Here is a 20,811-nt window from a genome sequence, read left to right as displayed (position 1 = left end):
TATATATATATATATATATATATATATATATATATATATATATATATATAGTACATTGATTATGTATAAAAATTAAATTATATTATTATATTAATTTGAATTTTCATGATAAAAGATTTTCAAAGGAATTTTCATAATCAACTATCTTAACTTTCAACCCTTCTTCTCAAGTTGATGAATATATATCATCCATTTTAATTTAGATATAATCCTTGAGAAATCTTGTTCATTAAGTTTCTTTGTAAATACATATACAAGTTGCTATTTTGTAGACACATAGCTAGGGAGTACAAATTAATTGTTGTCTAACTTCTCTTCTATCGATCTTGATATATTTTATATATTTTATTCTATCATATTATACTGGATTATGAGTAATATTGATGTCTAATTTATTATCGCAATATAATCTAGCTCATAGGCTAAAATAATATATTATAGAATAATGCCTCATTGGTGCCAAAATGTTAGTTTCAAGAATCAACTTACCATCTTATTGTTCTTTGTGTGGGTTCTCACTGATAGATCTATCGGTTGCTCTAGAGTTGGTTGTTCCGTAGTCTATTTTTTGTACACTAAAAGGTGAGAGAGCGCCGACGATAGCTAATTAACAAAATCTCTGTTATGCTTAACTAAAAATTAATATTATTTGAGAATGAAAATGTAGAAGGCTAAGAGTGTGCAAGTAAATGTGCATGTGCCGCCTCCCTTACCTCCTCCTTCCTTTTACCCCCGGCCCCCTTTCTTTTGTTACAAATCCTCAACTACCCACGTTGCCATGATCTTTTTTCCATTAACTGTCCATGCATGCCGCCATAACCTTCCTTCTATTAATTCTCCACGCCGCCATAACGACACTACTTCTATTAAGATGACCAATGCCAATTACTTGGCCGAATGGAGGTGGGCATGTATCCAATCAACGAGGGGTTCAACGAAGATATTCTTAGATAAGGATGTTCCTAAAGAGCATATAAACATACGAAAGGATGTTCCTAAAGAGCATGAGTGTGAGCATATGGGTTTAATGCAGGGATGTTCCCAGTTGGAATGTTCCCCAAGAGTGTTTGGGCATGCGGTGGGGATGTTCCCAAAAAGCTTATGGGTGTGTGACGGTGATGTTTCCACTTTCCAGATAGAGATATTCTCAAAGAACGTCGGTGGAGATGTTCTAGATGGAAATGTTCCCAAAGAGTATATAGGCGTGCAACAGGATGATCTCAAATGTAGATATTCTCAAAGTGTATGGGTGTGCGGGTAGGATGTTCCTAAATAGGAATGTTCTCGAAGAGTAGATGAGCTCATATATGACGAAGATATTCTTAAAGAGCATATGGACACGCAAGAAGGATGTTCCTAAATAGCCTAGGGTGTTCCCAAAAAGCATATGCGTGCACTCGACCGAGCTAGCTAGCTTTTCTAACATGGAGACCACATCCAGCTGAGCTGACTGTCTTGATGAATTGTTAGGGGGATGTGATCCCCTTATATCAATTGGGATTCTCATGAAAGTGCACTACCATCTTCCATATATAAATCTCTTACATTACATTGGTACTCTTTTCATTTATCTCCTTCAAGATGCATGCTTTAGGGTACATTTGAAAGTAGGAACTGATCTCATATCTTCACGTTCCCTTCGTAGAGCTCAAATTGGTGCGTCAGCCAATCTTTAATTTGAATTTTCTTTCCGACTTCATCCAACAGTCATATATACCTCTTTTTCACAGTGTGCATCATTCCACAGTCTGTTCGGAGCCAAAGTTCCATTTGTCTCTTCCAAGGTGCGAAGTCTTCATCATAGCTACTCTAGCCATCTCTTTAATGTTCCAATCGGCAGTTGATACCATTTATTAGGATCGGATGACAGAGCTAGAAGGTTGAACAGTGTCCATAAACCTACCAGTGTGATTCTCAACTGCTTTTACTCTTGATATATAGCAAAGTTACAAAATAATTAGTAGAGGAAAAGAAAATATAAAATAAATCGCAATTACAAGGAATCTTTATACGTTATTTAACGAGGTCCAGCATATCCTATGCTCCTAATTCACAATCTATGATCTGTTAGAGAATTATATTACTCTCTAAAAGTCATTAATTTAATTCTTCTGGGTGAACTACTAAAGGTAATAAATCTCTTAAAAGCACAAAGGATTACAATATTTAAACAGAAGAAAAACAGTGCTATGATAATACAAGGCTTCTAATATGATTTAATCACCGTTATTTTATCATCTTTAGAAGCCTTCGCCTTCCTTTTATAACCTTAAAATCCTTGCTACAAATCAACCTATTATCCCTGGGCAGACTAAGTTCCTTTTTTTTTGTTTTAGTTCGATTTGATTCAAGCATAAATAATAAAATTTTATTTTAGTTTAATAATACATTTTTTACTTTAGTTTAAGACTGCATTGCACAAAGGAGTATTTTTAGCCATTCTTTAATAAATATCCAAGTTGAGTACGCCTTTTGACTATTTGTCAATGTGCTTGATCTGATAATTGCCAATTTCTTCATATTTATTACTTAAATTTAAATTCAATAAAGATAAGAGAATTGGCCTCTGAATATATTAAATGTAATAACAAGTTTCCCATGCGCAATTTTTGCTGTATCTTGAAATGAACCTACTTACATCACATAAGCAGCCTGAAATCACAATTTTGTATTTAACAGATCAACAAATGAACGAACAGGAAAAGAATTAGGAGGATTATGTCACGAAAGCAACCCTAAATAGAATAAGTAGAACAATCAATAACAAACCTGCTGGAAATGCGTGAACATGAAGAGAAAAAAAAAAAAAGGAGACAGACTAAAGTTGGTATTAGCTAACCCTAAGCAATTACAATAAATGTCCAACGATACAATTTAAAGGTAGATGGCGCAGCACAACCAAATTAAAGCATAGCACAAAATTAAGTATTATAAACAAGATAGTATACGCACAAACTATAAAAAAGTTGGATGATGAATCGTTGGAATGACTGTCTATTGATTGCCTAGTAATACATGAACTGCTGAGCTGCATTCACATTTTGGTAGCCACCATCATAAATAGCTTGACTAGCACCTGCACCCATCCCCATCCCCATGGCAGCTTGCTTGAGTGCATGCTGAGCTTGAGCGTGCATTATTGTCTGCTGGCTGGCACCCATCTTGCCCAATGCTAATGATCGCTGATAACCTAAGAGGTCAGTAGCAGAGATTCCAGGAAATGCCGCAGCAACAGCAGCAGGTGGAGGCAGTGGCGTGGAGGCTGTCCCAGGGGGAGTAGGCTTGCTACCCCAAGAACACTAAAACATAATAAAGACATTTGCTAAGAATAGTCGTTCCTGACTATCCAAAAATATGCAGCAAAGTATAGAGAAGCATGCCTTCAACAGAGTACTATGATATATGAGTAGATTTCTGACAAAGTGGTCTCAACAATTCAAAAATCCAAAACAATTAAACTAGTCAAAGCCCAACCTTGATTGGCTTCCCACCAAGCATTCGGCCATTTCCTGTTTGGATAGCCAATGTTGCCTCAGAATGGCTATTGTATCTCACAAAACCAAATCCCTTATCACGCTGTACACGAACTTCTTCAATCACTCCAGCACCAAGAGAATGGAAAAGGCGGTGGAGATCCAGTTGGCCAACCTGCCAGTGTTATGACCCAAAAATTAAGGATAGAATTCAATGCTGAAAGTCTAAACTTAGCATGATGAAATATTCTGAAGACATGATCAAACGTTTACAATAAGCTTCATAGTAACTACATCTATAAGAAGCAGCATTGAAAGAAGGCCAAAAAACAGATACAAAGAGACACTTGCCTCATAGGAAAGGTTACCGACATAGACAGTGGTGTACTGAGGATTATTCTCTGGAGCATCTTCCTTCGTATTCTCAAGGCCCTCTTCTACAAAATAGAGAATTTTATCAAGTAATAACAAGATGAGTTAATTATTAAATCTATAATTTTTTGAGTTTATCACAACATTTTAGAATTCAGTGTCAAATCTATGATCCATTTGATTTCCTTCCAGCCAATGTTGAGTTGCTGGCCTGAAGTTGATGGTGCAAAACAACGACTCACCCATTAATCTACATCACCTGTCGATTGAGACCTCACTTGTCAACTCTTCAACATGACCTCAGCAATGAGCTGCCAAAGTTAGACAACTTCTGCTTCCTCACTATGTCTATATTCAACTAGGTTAAATGGGGCGCATTGCCTTCAAATCCCAGGAGAACGTGTTGGCAAATTTCCTCACTGGCCAAATCCCACCGAAGATGTGCTGGAAGGGGAACTTAAATATCTCTGCTATTTGGAGAACAAGATCAACAGAATTCCTGGCAAACACCAATTGCTCGTCTCTGCTTTCATTCAATATCGGCAATAACTAGCTCTCAGACGAGGTACCTGTCAGGGTTTGGAGCTTGGTGGATATGAATATTATCAGCCTCACTGTCAACCAATTCAAAGGCTTGATTGGTACAAGGAAAAGGGCGACCCAGTTTCAGATGATTTGGTTCTCCAAATGAATTCCAGCTTAGATTAGTAAGGCTACAGTGGCCAACATAGGTGGAGATGTATAATAACTAATTTTTCAGCAAGGGTAAGGCTGCAGAACTTCACGAGCCTTTATCTGTAGAAGGGCTTCTTTGACAAGGTTCTAAAGAGCTCAGCTTGTGCATCATGAGTCTTGTCAAAACAAACTCTCTATGTTGATCCTAGTCCTGGAGACACTCTGTGAGTTAATGAGGCTCAATTTGCTGGATTTTTCCAACAACCCATATCTAAGAAGAAATCTGAACCAGCCTAGAAGCTCTAAAGCTCTCTTCCCTTGACTTTCTCCAACAATCGCCCCACCAGCATCATCCTTGTGGAGCTTGCCATCTCGACCTATGGCAACAGCTTCTTGAGGAACCCTAACCTCTACATTAAGTGCAACTCTGTCATCATGAATTCCACCAGCAAGTTGTGCACCATCCTCACCTACATTAGTCTCCAGCACTACCATCTTCCTAACGTGCCTCACCTTCCAAACCCTGCTAAAAAAAGAGCAAGCCAAGAAGAGTTCCAATGACAGCACATTCGCCAAGTACCTTCCATGAAGCATCAAGTCATTTTGGGTCTTTGACACTTGAGGAGCAAGAGATCATGAAGGGGATCAAGCCAGAGAATCTCATTGGGAAGGGCAATTAAAGGGTGGTCTATTAGATGCAGCTAATGAATGAGTAGGTGGTAGCGGGAAAGTAGAAATGGTGCTACTAAGAAGGAAGCGCCAAGGAGCAAAGCATGATACATAGTAGGAAATTGAAATAGTGTGTAGCTTAGTCTAAAAGAAATTCTTTTGTGCATCAAAGGTCTGATGGCAAGCAATACATATAAAAAGTTAATATAGTAAAAATGTGAATGGTATAATGGATGTGTGTAGTAAAAAAATTGAAATAAAAAATACTAACATCAAAGAGCAAGTAGATATAGATCAGTAAAATGAACAAATATAATGAGATGGTATGTGTATGTTCAAAGGCATCAATAGATCCTATATTTAGAGGAATTGAGTCTATTAAAACAGAAGATCCAAGGAATAGACAGAGAATCAAGAAAATATAAATTATTATAATAGAAACAAGACTTAATTAATTTTCTTGGATAAAATTCAATAAAAGGATAAGATTCAAATAATGAGTGTTGAATAGCTGAGACAAACATGGCTAGATGATGGTCATGACGGCATGCACTGACATATAGTGCATACGAATCATACAATGGTTCAACCATATACCACTTTCATACATATTTTAAAACCCTCAAACTAATATTTAATCACATGGAATTAACGGTCAAAACAAAGATCTATCTGAGTCAAGCAATCAACAACTTATTTATTGCGCAAATTAAACTACTGCATATAAAGAAAAAAAAATAGCTTCAACTACTGCTCAGCTGATCAAGGTGCTACCCACCAGCAGATCCAGTTGTTAACTCCACCATGCCCTTTGAATCAGAATTTGTTTTATCCTCGCTAGAATTAGCTCCCTTGGTAGCCCAGTTACAACGAATTTGACGACTGCCAAGCCACTTGCCTACATAATGTCAGATAAAAGCTTCATATTTTAAGTTGCAAAAAATTATAAAACTCATAAGCCCAAAAACATTGAGTAAGCAGCCTAAGCAAGTTGATTAATAGTATTCCCACAAAAGGAAGTTGATTGGTAGTTCAGTGAAACAATAATAAAAAGTAAACATAAAGCAACTTACCAGTTAAATCATTGATGGCACTCTGAGCATCCTGACAGTTTGGTCAAAAAAGAGGATGATTCAGCAAATTCTATAACTATCAAAATAATATATCAATTGATACACCTACCTGTTGATTCCTGAAAGAAACAAAACCAAAACCCCTTGAGCGCCCAGTTTTTTGGTCCCACATGACTCTCGCATCTCTAGAACAAAAGAGCATACAATGTTATACAAAAATGTAAAGGAAATGTTAAACAGCAAACCATAAAGGAAAATTTTAATAAACATAAAAGATAGCAAAATAGAGACAATATGGCAGACGGAAAATAAAATCATTGTAAATGCTTACGAGCAGCTTGGATACGCAGAAAAGCATGCGTATAAAGTAGCATCTGTGACTTCAGGGCTAAGATCACCAACAAAGATATTGTAGTGCCCTAAACATATGCCAAAATGTAACATAATAAACAAATTATTTGATACATCCTAATCTGAATTGCAACACAACTTCATAAATGAAATGAACAAATAATCAACCAGACGTATCCTCTCTTTGCCCACTAGCATATGCCCAATTGACCTTGATAGATTGACCAAACCTGCAAAGTTTAATGATGTAACTATAAAAACACTGGAAAATTACATATGTTAGATATCAAAGTTTTGTTATCAAACATACAGCTGTCTTCCATTAAGCATTACAATTGCCAGTGCAGCAGATCGGCGATCAAAGTAGTCAACAAAACCAAATGATGACTGCAAAGACAAAACAAAGACAATGAGCATATCGGAGTCGAGATTTGATCCAATGAAACAAGGATTTAAACATCAGCAACAAATACCATGATACATAAAAATAAAATACATAACAGAGGGACCACAACTGACCACAAACCATATCGCTGTGATTAGTACTGATGGCTGATGCAGGTTAAAATTAAACACCATTTTAGATTTTAGCCAAAAGTTTAGTAAAAACCTTCTTAACCATTATGCAAATTGCATAAGACCATGGTTATGAAAGAACTCAAATCATTCCCTGAGTGTCATATAGGCATGAAGAAACATGGACCAAGGCATGTGATAGGAGTCATCACAGTACATATGAAAGTTGAGCCCCTATTTCTAATTGTTAATTAGATCAAGCTGTATTTTTTGAGTGGTTAGCCTAAATGAAAAATTATTTTGATCAGTATAACATATCTAGCCACCAATGAGCATGACTTGCCAAATGAAACTTGTGGATCACTAAGAAAAATAGGCAAAGTGTTAAAACAATTAGGAGAACCACCTATCACATTGACTCATGATGAGACTTAGACTGAAAGAAAAGTATACAACATATTCAAGGATAAATTGTACACCAAATGGATAAAAATCAAATAGTCATCTTTAAATGTGCTGAAATACCAATGTAAATTTGAGGTACATATGCAATGTGACAACAAGAAGAACTAGACTAAACCTCAAGGTTCATAAATATGCTTAAACGAGAAATCCAGAAAGAGATTTAAGTAATCTACATCTATCTTGATAGAAAAGACATATTACAAGGTTGCAAAGATTGATAATCGCCTAAGGTTCTACATTCGAGGGCACAACCCACCAAATTAGGAACAAATTCTCCAAGGCACATTCTTTCAGGAAACTGATTACACCACTCATCATGAAACTATCATCCAACACAGACCTATATGAGGCAGTAAAGACCTAACCTTATCCCTAACCCTTGAGTGGCATCCTATAAAAGGGTTGGATATCATTGAAGTGCCCACATAGTCTTAGTCATAGAGGCCAAATTTGAACATTTAGAAAATTGTGGAAACAAAGGAAGTGTCCCAGCGGTTGACCTCTTAGATAAACCCTTGAAAGCGAATAAAGAAAATAAAGAAACTATTGGATCACATGGTGAGCAACAACCTATCCCCACCCACATTCTAAGACATAAAAGCAAGCCAATATTTCATGAAGCATGGAGACAACACATACAATCTCATCATAGTTAGTGGTTATTGCATGAATCGAGTCTCCACAAATGCAATCACTAGGATATAGGTTAAACCTGACATTCATCTCGTCCATACAAAGTTGCTTGGTTGAGATGTAGCTCTTTGGCCCTCACACAGAGCTGTTTGATACTCATTCAAATGAGTGGCCAGAAAGATCATCTAACAATTGGATCTGACATTCTTTCCATAAATATCATGTAGGTTTGCAGAATCAGTTGATTCCAAATCTACTCTTACGATTAAATAGCTTTCAAAATAAGCTTATAAAATTCTGTGGAGAAGTCACTTAATGAGTTGAAGCATACTCAACCTAGGGAGAAATTAAAAATCTAAGGATGGAGCCAACCTTAGCACCCAAGAGAGAGCTACACCGCAACGTCAGAAAAATGAACAACCAAGTTTCATCCCGACATCAAGGGGAAACAATTCTGTGGGCATAGGGGTTGATAGCGGTTATGGACATAAGCATTCTAACCTGTGGTTTTAGGCAGCAACATTGCTGAATCAAAGCTGAGAAGGGTTGTGACTGACAAGGTAAAAAAAAACACATATAATCAATCTTGCCAAGAAACACTGGTCATTTCATGTTCAACTCTTAATCTTAGGACTTGCACAATTCCTGCAATTTTGTGAGCATAGGGTTGATGGAGCTTACTGACATAAGCATTCTAACCTGGGGTTTTAGGCTGCTAAATCAAAGCTCTATTGAGAAGGGTTGTGATATAAGAAGGTAAAGAAATTCACATCTTCCCTTGTTTTTTTAGTGTTGTATTTTGGATTTACACTGGAAGGACATCAATCAAGTAAATTTCAGTCCAGAGAAAATATAGTAAGAGATCATTTGAACTAAGAAGCAACTACTTTGGTCATGGACTTATTTCATTTTGCAATGCCTGGTAACTATCTAGCCAAGCAGTTTGGTATACAGACCTAAGTCTCAGACTAATCAACAAAGCAGCATTCACTTCTAATTTTTGCTTTCCCACTATAGTACACTAATCCAGGCAATATGAAACCTATACTGGTAATTACCACTAATTCCCATTGTGTAGTTCTTCATAGTGGGAGCCATCACTACTTATGTAATTGACTTAGAAGTAGTGATAGTTCCCATTATAAAAAACTACACAAAATATCATGGGAGAAAACTACCTGCCCAGCTTTCCCATCCAAATAGGTACAGGTTTGGTGACTACCTATCACTGTACAACAGTACAGGAATAAAGACTGTTTGGTAAGAGAAATGGAATGAGAATAGGAATAGAATAAAATGATAAGTAGAATGATTTATTGTTTAAGGTTTTGTTTCGTGCTGAAGTAGAATAATCATGGTTTAAAGTTTCATTCTGACCGGTCAGCACCAGCAAAACATTTCATTCCGCCCACTAACCAAGATACAAACCACGTGACACAACAAAACTCCTTAGCAGAGTCTTCCAAGAGTTCAATGTGAGGTCACGAGAAGGTCAAGAGGAGGAGGAGAGGTTGATATGCAGCAATGACAATAAGTGCTCGACATGAGAGCAATGGACGGTGACCACTAGGCAATCTCTTGTATGCAAGCAAGATCAAGTGGCAGCATCAAAGCATACACGAGGGTTGAACAACCCTCCATGATCGTGTGCAAGAGGCTATGGTACCTCAAGCACACAGAGGCAAGGGTCGCAAGGGTATGAGTTATGGTCATGAGAGAAAGAATAGAAGGTGTAGCATGGGTATGAGTCGGGGAGAAAAGGCGCAAATGTCAAGCAACGCTCAAAGGTTGTGGGAGTGGGGCAGTGCCATGGTTGCAGGTGATGGTGGCATGGGCACAAGTTGGGGAGTGGAGGGATTGATGGAAAAGTTTAACATTGTTTAAATTAGCATGACTATTCCATTAATACATAGTAAAGAAATAAATATAGCGAAAAAGGAAATAATTTTGAAAAAAAAATAAATCGAAGATAAATTTCATATTAGTTCATCTACGATAAAGGGAATGAAATTGAAAAATATTCAAAAATTTAAAAATATTTAATATTGGTGCATTGCAATAAATGGAAATAAATTGAAAAATATTCAAGATACACATCTACAATAAATTAGAGATTTAATTTTTATTATATGGTAATTAACATTTTTTATTTTGGTAATAAATAGGGAATAATTATAATCCCTATTAAGATTAGTATATTTTCTTTATTTAGAATATTTATTTCTTTGTGTTTCTCTTTGTGAATTATTCCCTCTAGGTGAGGTTTTATTCTTTGTTTCATCAATTTCATTACTAGTTCCTAAGTGATTCGACAGTTCAATTTTGGTGTTGTGTGAATTGTTACTAGAGTTGAAGCCTAATGGTTTGATTTCAGTATTAGTTATCTCTAATATTTAATATCCTCAACTATCAACTCCACTCCTATCCGCGACTAATTTACATTCAGATATAACAGTCAACTAGTTATAAAGAATATACTGTACTAAATTTAGGAATGATATATATACACGATCACAATCATATTGTCCCTCAAGAAGATCTAATTATTATTGTGGACCACACGTGTTAAGACAGATGCCCTTGCATTTGATGAAATTACAAATCCTAAGAAGAGGTATTTCTTATTTGGTCAGACGATATTAAGAATTATTTTGACCAACATAATTTAACCTCTACTGAACATGTATGATTTGCTAAATTCACACTGAGTGAACCTTGGCGATGCGTCCAAAGTATTAGAGACCAAGAAAGACAAGAACCCATTATACATTGGCATGAAATAAAAAGACAATTGATGAAAAGATATGACCAACCAAACTTTAATTAGCAATTGTCTCTTAAGTATGTAAAAACAAAACAACCTTCTTTAAGTCAATTCTGTAACCATCATTCAAAGATCTTAGTTCGATTACAACTCATGAACTTGTAGCTAAAATGAAAGAGTTATGCTCAAAACAATTTTCTAATAACTCAACCTCAATAAAATAAGTCTATGATGACAATCTAGAAGAGGCCTCCAATGACACTTTAGATAAGTCCCTTCACAATGCAATAAAAGGACAGCTTGGTGAGTGCCAATACGGGTCCCGGGAAGGGTCTATTGTACGCAACCTTGTATTGCAAGAGGTTGTTTCCGCGACTCGAACCTGTGACCACCAGATCACACAGTAGCAACTTTAACATTGCACCAAGGCTCCCCTGCTCCCTTCATAATTTGATCTTAAAAAAAAATCTCTAATTGACTTGACCTCTTTAGAGACTAATAGATTATCCTTGTCATTATTGCCTTAGCATAACATGATTTCAATGAAGGCATGGATATTATTCTCATCATATAACAAACTCAAATATTTTCTTACTTGGTATAAAGGATGACCAAAAAGAAATATTTCGAAGTCAACGTGCAAAAAGAGAAAACAAAGTGCATCGATTTATTGGAAGGGGTGTTTAAAGAATAAAAATAATGAAGAAATGTGTTTTATCAAAGCAATTGTTCTTTATGCTTGGAAACATCGACCTAAGAAGAGAAGCCAGTGGGAGAGAATAATGCAAATAAGGAAATAAATATCGTAGAAAATAAAATAATTTTATTAAAAATAATTCTAAGATAAGTTTCGGATTGCTCATCCGCAATAGAAGAAAGAATCTGAAAATTCTTCAAAAATTTAAAAATATTTAAGATTAGCACAAATGCAATAAATGGATATAAACTAAAAAATATTCAAGATTGGCACATCTACAATAAATTAGAGATTTAATTTTTAGCATATGGTAATTAATATTTTCTATTTTGGTAATAAATAAGGAATAATTATAATCTCTAGAATCCTATATTTTAATTATCTTTGAATTAATATAATTTTCAATTTAACTTCTCTCATACGTAAGAGCTTTTACCTCCGGGTGAAGTGATTTTTTCCCTTCACTTCATCAACATCGTTTCTAGTTCCTAGGTGGTTCAACACTTCGATTTGGGTGTTGAATCACCAGCTTAGCCCAAGTATGGAGTTAGTTTAGCTTTAATTTCTTTGTTATGTTCAAATCAAGCCTAGTTTGGAGCCATAAAATCATAATCTTTGTGTATACCTAATAAAGTCCCCTAAAATTAACAATGCCACAATAGATTCTCAAAGCTAATAAATTAGTATAGTCCAACTTAATTGGTATTTAAAATTAAAAATAAATTGCAACCAAAATCAAATAAGATTAAAAAAAGATATCTAACATCCCCAAAGCGAATAGGTTGGTTCAGTTCAACTTAATTGGTATCTAAAATTTAAAATACCCCACAACCGACAATTAAATAGGACTAGCAAGTAAAATGGCATCTAATATCCCCCGCCCCTTCAACTTATAATAAGTAAAATATTGAATTAAATAAGTACAAAAATCATATTAGCAGCATAGTTATTAAAGGTGCTCACCTGACGGCGCCTAGGTGCAAGGCGCAGTAGATATCTCCATTTTATAACCCCAGGATCTTTTCTATGTATTTTCAATGTGAGACTTTGATTGTATCCCAACAATCTACCCCTCAAACAAATGACCATTGGGAGCCCCCCTAACGGTCCCAACGGCCCCCTTATTGATCCGGATCCCAACGGACCCGCCCCCTAACGATCCCAATGGACCCCTTATTACGAGCCCCCCCCCCCCCCCAACCATTCCTTTGTTTTTTCCTGAGGGTCCCCACGTGGCTCCAAATAGACCTAGCTTTGATACCACTTGTTAAGAACAAATGAAATCCACATATATCTCCACAATGGTATGATATTGTCCACGTGGCCTTAAGTGTGCGCCTTATGAGAGGAAGAAGAAATCGGTCTTGAGGAAACCAATGAAGATTTAGCTATACCTATACAATCTGAAACATCTAGTTGTGATGATGACAATGATATGATTGAGGAAGATGATAAAGATTTTGATGATTTAGTTATTTGAAAAAATAATAATTTGAATTATGCACATAACGTATTTATTTGCTAGTGAATTTTATATTTACATTATTATTTAATATTTTATAGATTATGGTTTTGTTAGTAAAATATTTTGGCATAAATTTCTTATATATGTTTGAATTATAAAAATTTATACTCAGAGTGTCTTACTTCAATACGGTGTGCGCCTTATATCCCATAGCACTTATGCGCTTTTGGGCACCTCCCGCCTTAAATAACTATGACTAGTAGAACAATACAATATGAGTTTTAAACCTTGAAATGGATTGTTCCATTTCTTTATTAGTAGCATTAGTGAAATGGTATCACAAATGAGATTCCATTGTCCATTTGGTCAATTCAATCCATCTATCAATTTGAGAAGCTCAATTTTTCCTATTTGCCAACACGACTAGCAAATTTGGTATCTAATTTGCTTAGTTTGTTAATTCTTCTTGTTCACCAAGCATTCACCAAGCTCATTTGTTCCATCTAACACATTCACATATTCCAATATGCTTGATTCTTTTGCCATGTCCCATCCACCCAACTTGCTAAGTTCAAAAGGTTTGTTTAGCACATCTGACTTGTTAATTTCACCTTGCCTATTCAATTCGCCCGATGTACCTAATCTACCCTGTCTATTGGTCTACCTAATTCCTACAAGTCCCAACCACCAAGTTAATCCAGTTCATCCAACCCTTGCTTGGTCCCTCAAGCCCAATCATTTCATTTATGTCTATTTTAGATTTAATATTATATTTAGTGGCGATGAACTAAAGTGCTACACCTCTTAACTTTGGTATGGGTCATTTCACCTCAAATTGTGCATCCAAACATCATAATAGAAATGCAAAGGGAATGAACCATACGAACTATCCTCATTCCATTCTATTCCACCCTACAAAACATGGCCTAAGGGAACCAACTACAGAAGAACAATTAAAAAAAAAACCTTAATCATGGAACATTTTGTATATTTGGGCCAATTAGAGTGAAATAAGGATAGTTGAATCTCTAAAAATATGCACACGCCGTGTCTAAATATGAAACAAAGTCCTGGCTACTTGTAAAAATGAACACATGCTAAAATTTCCAAGAAAATCAGACAAAATAATTCTCAGCAAGGGATTGATGTAGAAATAGAAGGAACAACAAACCTTTTCTTTTCTAATGAGCTTACATCCTTCAACTAGACCAGTGTTTTGGAAAACCTCTTGAAGAAGAGCTTCAGTAACTTGAAGATGAACATTACCCACATACCTTTATTAGTAAAGAAATGAGAAATAAAGACAAGGATCAGACACAGTCACAAAGAGCAAAAAAATATTTCTCAGCAACCAAAATCCTTAGGATAAACACTTGTGAAGATTAGCTAACAAAATAGTAGGAAAAAAGGTTCGCTGAAATAGTTATACATTTACATGGTAAACAGTAAGTATTAAGTTCAATTTACAACTTCAAGAAACGAACTCAAAAACAAAACCAGTCAACATCATCAAGATCAATGCACAGAGAAGGCCCAAGCCAATAGAAATATGGAGATCAACAAATTGCATAATGAGTTGAAGTTAAAGAAAGTAAAATAAAAAATAAATATTGAACAACCCAAAGAGGATACCCTCGCTCATGCCCAACCAAAAATAGGATGTATGTAACTATACAAAAAGGTAGCATATGCACTAAAAAATATAGAAAAAGAAAAGAAAAAAATCCTAACAGGACTCACACACTGCGACATGTGCTTGGATCAAATCCAGGAGGAAGATTTCCACTTAGGATTGGCTCTATCTGCAAAATAGAAAAGTAAATAAACAGAAAAAGGGGGGAAAATAGCACCCCTAAAACAAAGTGAAAAGCAACCTAACACTTTAAATCCTAGACATGTCAAGGATCTGCACTAAGCATCACTCTCCATAAAACGAAAAAAAATATATGGTAAAAAATAGATGAGCGTATGAAAGAAGAATTCAAGTCTGAAAACTGGTGAACTCAAGTATTGCTTTCAAGAGTTAACATCCTGTTGCTAGTTCTGCTAGTTTGACATCGGCACAGCATTTAGAATATATAAAGAAAGCTTATGATTAAGAACTTACGGGATAAAGGTCCGCTAAAGTTATGATGTTCAATGCCCGCATGTGATTATTTCGGAGAAATCTAGATGTCAACGGAGCCATCAAAGCAGAAAAGAGCAAGCATAAAATTCCCCAGTAATCTATAAATCCTAAAGGCCAAAAACAAAATTATCTATGAAATACGAAAATGCACAAAAAAAAAAGGACTCCATCGAATTCGTTCAACTGAAGCAGGACTAGCAGAGTCAAATTTAATAAAACCCTAACAGCCATTCCTAGAGTAAGCATATTCAACAAGCAACAGCCACCAGAAATAACGAACATATCCGAAAGAAACAGTTCAAATGGCAATGAAGAAAATTTGAAATTTGAGAAGAAAAAAAATTCATATCGACCGGAGAAGAGGATTTGAAGCCATCAAATGGAATGGGAACCTGAGGGGGGGCCAAGAGATCGGGATGGGGGTAGAGAGATTGCTGCTGCTGCTGCTGCTGCTGCTGCTGTAGAAGGAGGGCCTGTTGCATCAGAGCCTGATGCTTAAGCCTCTGCTGCTGCATCGTTCGTCGCCTAGGATTGTTCGAAGATACCACCCCGACTCGAGATCGGCCGAGTCCAAGCAGGTGGACCAAAGTTTACGGCGAAAGAGAAAAACAAAAAAGGAGGGAGTGCGCGATCAGTAGAGAAACCAAATGAGGGAGAGGAAGGAGGGAGGAGGAGCGAGAGTCGATCGAGGGAGAGACTGAGAGGCGATCGAGAAAATAACCGGGTGCCCTTGTACCCTATCTGCAAATTTAATACATTTTCTCAGATCACCAATTTTTTTTATTTTCGACGTTTAAAATTTATGCATAGTTTTTTTTTTATTTAGTTCGAAACAAATAGCAAATTATAAAACATCATTCTCTCAGCACTTTAACGCCCAGGCGGCGGGCTGGTATAGGAATAAATTATCCTATAAAAATTACTAAATGTTATAAAGTTTGTGACTGAATTTTGTTGATTCTGGCAAAAAGTAATTAGGTATATATATATAATTAACACTTTGTCATCAATACATCAATTTTGTTGGTTTACGTATTATATATATTTAAAAATTTATAGTGAATTCTCTTTTTTATTAATTCTGCCAAAAAGTTTGTTAATACTTTTTTTTATTAATTTTGGTATAGTGAATTCGCTTCCTTTACCTATAGTTTTTTATTCGATTTTGGTATATTTCGACTTTTACTAATACATAAATCAAGTATCATATTTTTATACTTATCAAATCATACTTCTCTTTTCAAAAATCATCTTTCTATTCACGAGTGACCTTAAACAACAAGGTGGTGAGGAGTCACAACATTTTGGCACTTTCTGATAAGGAGTTTATTCTTAAAACTCATACTAATGCAAACTATGTAGGATCTTCGATTGATAGGCGTTCTATAATAGATTATTGCATGTTCCTAAGTGGTAATCTAGTTACGTAGAGGAGTAGGAAATAAAATATATATGATAGCTCGATGAGTGCAGAAACAAAGTTCATGACTACGAGTCAAGGTGTGTATGAATTACTATAGTTAAATATCATCTTCTTGAAGATCTCAAAATATAATATAGCAGGATATCCATATATATTTTTTCCAATGAAAGATTTAATAAAATAATGTGATTTGCATATTAATTGAGTATTTATTCTTTTGAATATCCATCAAATATCTCTCTTTAATTCTAGTCTTTTATCATCGCTGAATTTTTTTCCTTTTTTTATGATTTCTTCTATTTGATTCCTGATTATGATTGTCTTATCAGCAATATCTTTCATTTTATTTTCTATATATGAATAAAAAATTTATCCAATTCATAGATTGAATTTGCATGGTCTCCAAAAATAATCTCATTTTCATTTGGTTCATATACTTTCACCTTCTTACACTGAGTCTAAGACTCTACATATCTATACAAAAGAGCAACTTATAAATGTATTTACAAAGAGATTTAATTAACATGACTTCCCAATAATTGTATTTAAGCTGAGAATGGATGATATATATTCATCAACTTAGAAGAAGTGTTGGAAAGTTAACAATTATTTTAAGATAGTTGATTATGAAAATTACTCTAAAAATCTCTTATCATGAAAATTCAAATTCCATAATTTAGAAATATAATAATTTAATTTAATTTTTATACATAATCAATGTATAATATATATATATATATATATATATATATATATATATATATATATATATATATATATATATAATGAACTTTTTCTTTTATGTTTCTTAAATTGATGCAAGAAAAAGACTTGGTCCGTCCGCTCCGCGGATGTATTTCCCATTAAACAAACCATGGAATCTCACCTAAAATGTTTACAAGGATTTGCTGTCGATGGGTGAAGAAGTAGTCCTTCTTCTCTCTTAATTCCATGGATTCAAGTCCTCCGTCGTCCGTCCATCCGTCTTTCCGTCCGTTCAAGGACGAAATTAAAGAGTCAACACGTCCACATGCATAAGAAAAATTAAACAGCATCAGAAGCTATACGTACGATTTATAAATATGGGCGACACGTTACGACGAATGGATCAAAACTGCATTATAATGTTAATTTCTCAGGTCAACTTCCGCATTGTGTATTAGTTTAATAATCAGAATATATACATTATATTATACGACATATATACTGTTCAAAGTTTGAATCGGTTCTTACTTAACCGAAAAGAAAGTTTGAACCGGTTGACTCTGTTCATATGGAAAATATCAAACCAATTTCTCCATCTTAATTCCTTCTCGTTGCAATTCTAATTGCATGCGACACACGTACTCTAGTTACGTTGAAAGTTTCAAACGAGATCGCGATGCAATATTAATTATAATTATAATCTGGGATCGATCGATGGATTCAACTGTCAATCTGTTCTTGGCACCATGTGATGACTTCCTCCATCGATCCCTATATATATCCACGTAGCTCCTCGCTCAATCTTCATCTCCTCGCATTGCGATCGATCCTCCATCCCATACTGCCATTAGCTAGCTAGCAAGAGAGGAAAATTAACAATGGTGAAGGTTCCCAGCAAGCCGAGGGTGGCCATCATTGGTGGCGGTATCAGTGGCCTGGCCGCCGCCAAGGAACTCCGGGATCTGGAGCCGGTGGTTTTCGAGGCCACCGATTCTATCGGAGGCGTCTGGAAACACTGCTCCTTCCGGACGACCCGGCTGCAAACGCCGAGGCCGGACTACGAGTTCACCGACCATCAGTGGGCAGACCGGAACGACCCCACCTTCCCCACCCACACCGAGATTCTGAACTACCTCCACGGCTTCGCCGACCGCTTCGACCTGTGGAAGCTCATCAAGTTACGCGCCAAGGTCGTGGAGGTCCGCTTCATCGGCGGAGGCTCCACCTCCACGGCGGAGTGCTTCACTGAGCTGTGGGGGGAGAAAGGGCAGGCCATCGCCGACCGCCCCGTGTGGGAGGTCAGAGTCGTCACCGGAGACTCTGACTCGGTTCAGGTGCATGCCCAACATATCTATCTATCTATCTATCTATCTATACATGCACGCACATTCTGGATTCGAATTCTCCATTTTTGAACCGTACCGTTTCGATCGATGTTGCAGCGATTTGAGTTCGAGTTCGTCGTGATGTGCATCGGGAAGTACGGCGATATGGCAAACATGCCAAGGTTTCCCCACGGGAAAGGTCCGGAGATCTTCCAAGGCCAGGTCCTACACACCATGGATTACTGCAAGCTGGACCTGGAAGCCACCACACGGCTGATGAAGGGGAAGAAGGTGGTTGTAGTCGGCTACAAGAAATCCGCCATCGACCTCGCCGTCGAGTGCGCAGAAGCAAACCAAGGTATATGTGATAAATGATATTTTATATATGTTGCAAACGAGGAATCGAAGAGCTGACGACGATTTGATAGTTAAAATAGCAAACAGAATGTTCGACGGGTCAAGCAAGCGCACATACATTTTCACTGCGTCAAGTACTGACGAGACAGGACAGAAAAACAAAAAAACCTACCTAACTTGAAGTCGCAATTGACTCCGATTCCAGCCCCAAGTCAACAGATAAAGAATTGACTATTGACTGCTTGACTTTTCATTCAATGGCGTAGATGGACCCTCTAAATTGCATATACTTAACCTATTAATTAAACCAATTAACCATTTCGCCTTTCTTTCTTGAATTCTGGAAACTAAAAACAGGTCAAAGACGGATTTGATGTATATATGTGTGTCTTGTGCTTTTGTTTACAGGAGCGGACGGTCAGCCATGCACGATGGTGATAAGGACCCTGCACTGGACAGTACCGTCCTACTCCATTTGGGGCTTACCCTTCTTCCTCTTCTTCTCGACGAGGGTCTCTCAATTGCTCCACGAAAGGCCCAATCGAGGACTCTTAGAAACACTTGCCTGCCGCCTGTTATCCCCCCTGGTAATTGAGTAATTACTGTTTGGGTTACGTTGAATTAGTCTTAAAACTGAATTATTTATGTAAATTGTGACAGAGGAAGGGAGTCTCCAAGTTCATCGAGTCTTATCTGGCGTGGAAGCTTCCCCTCGATAAGTACGGGCTGAGACCGGACCACCCTTTCGTGGAGGATTATGCCTCGTGCCAGATGGCGATTTTGCCGGAGAACTTCTTCGCGGCGGCGGACCAAGGACTGATCCAGTTCAAGAGGGCAAACCAGTTGTGTTTCTGGGAAGGCGGCGTCATGTTAGATGGCAACATCATGTTGGAGGCGGATGTCGTGCTGCTCGCCACCGGTTACGACGGCAAGAAGAAGCTCACCTCTGTGCTCCCTGAGCCTTACCGTGGATTGGTCGTCGATTCCTCCGGCGTCATGCCGCTCTATAGGTATCGTTTGATCGTTAGTAAAGAGAAAAAACATAGAAGAATTTTGAACTCTTATAATTTTGTCTGGAAACAGGGGAACGATTCATCCGCTGATCCCGCACATGGCATTCGTGGGTTACATAGAAAGCGTGTCGAACCTGCACACGTCGGAGCTGCGGTGCAAGTGGCTGGGGAGCCTCGTGAGGGGGGAGTTCGAGTTGCCGACGGTGGAGGAGATGTTCCGGCGGACGCGGGAGGAGGTGGATGTGATGAAGAGGACCACGCGGTTCTACCGCCGGCACTGCATCTCCACCTTCAGCATCGCGCACAGCGACGGGATGTGCCAAGACATGGGCTGGCGCTCGTGGAGGAAGACAAATTGGTTCGCCGAGGCCTTCGCCGCCTACGGTAACCAGGACTACATAGAAAACGGCCGCCAGGGAGCTGAAGAAGATGAATAACATCTGAACCAAGTTACTAGTTTTACTATACTAATTATGAAATTACTAGTATTCGTGATTTAAAGAGTTGAAGGGTATATCTATTTATTTATTTTTCTTTTTTATTGCAATCAATAAATATGGTCACGGCTCCATTTTAAGCTAAGTTCTATGCATTGTTATGATAAACTTTAATGGATTATAAAAGTGTTAAATTTGACAATCAACTAAGCTACAAGGTGTGTGTATATTCAACTCTATAGTTGCTCTTGAGTTGGGCTAATTTAGCAT

The 20,811-nt window shown here is 37.0% G+C and overlaps 1 protein-coding gene and 1 pseudogene across 2 annotated transcripts; one reads left to right on the top strand and one right to left on the bottom strand.

Annotated features, from left to right (window-relative positions):
- Window positions 1–2,795: 2,795 nt before the first annotated feature.
- On the bottom strand, window positions 2,796–16,010 carry LOC141818834 (oligouridylate-binding protein 1B-like). 2 transcript variants are annotated; one of them, XM_074706260.1, is made up of 12 exons: window positions 15,674–16,010; window positions 14,894–14,955; window positions 14,325–14,427; window positions 6,924–7,000; window positions 6,782–6,843; window positions 6,594–6,681; window positions 6,372–6,447; window positions 6,263–6,293; window positions 5,968–6,087; window positions 3,825–3,910; window positions 3,475–3,648; window positions 2,796–3,299 (listed from the first exon to the last, which is right to left on the bottom strand). In XM_074706260.1, exons 1-12 carry the CDS (start codon window positions 15,794–15,796, stop codon window positions 3,006–3,008), a joined length of 1,296 nt encoding a protein of 431 aa, XP_074562361.1. In that variant the 5' UTR covers window positions 15,797–16,010; the 3' UTR covers window positions 2,796–3,005. The 2 variants fall into 2 exon arrangements, with proteins under 2 accessions (XP_074562361.1, XP_074562362.1); XM_074706261.1 differs by having other exon boundaries at window positions 3,825–3,907.
- Window positions 11,071–20,668, top strand: LOC141818833 (putative flavin-containing monooxygenase 1; annotated as a pseudogene).
- Window positions 20,669–20,811: the final 143 nt, after the last annotated feature.

This window comes from Curcuma longa, unplaced genomic scaffold (assembly GCF_044706935.1).
Source record: "Curcuma longa cultivar G26 ecotype Majalengka, Jawa Barat unplaced genomic scaffold, ITB_CL_G26_1.1 contig_26130, whole genome shotgun sequence".
Lineage (NCBI taxonomy): Eukaryota > Viridiplantae > Streptophyta > Magnoliopsida > Zingiberales > Zingiberaceae > Curcuma > Curcuma longa.
Note: the sequence above shows the minus strand (reverse complement) of the source record. Positions and strands in the feature narration are given on the sequence as shown.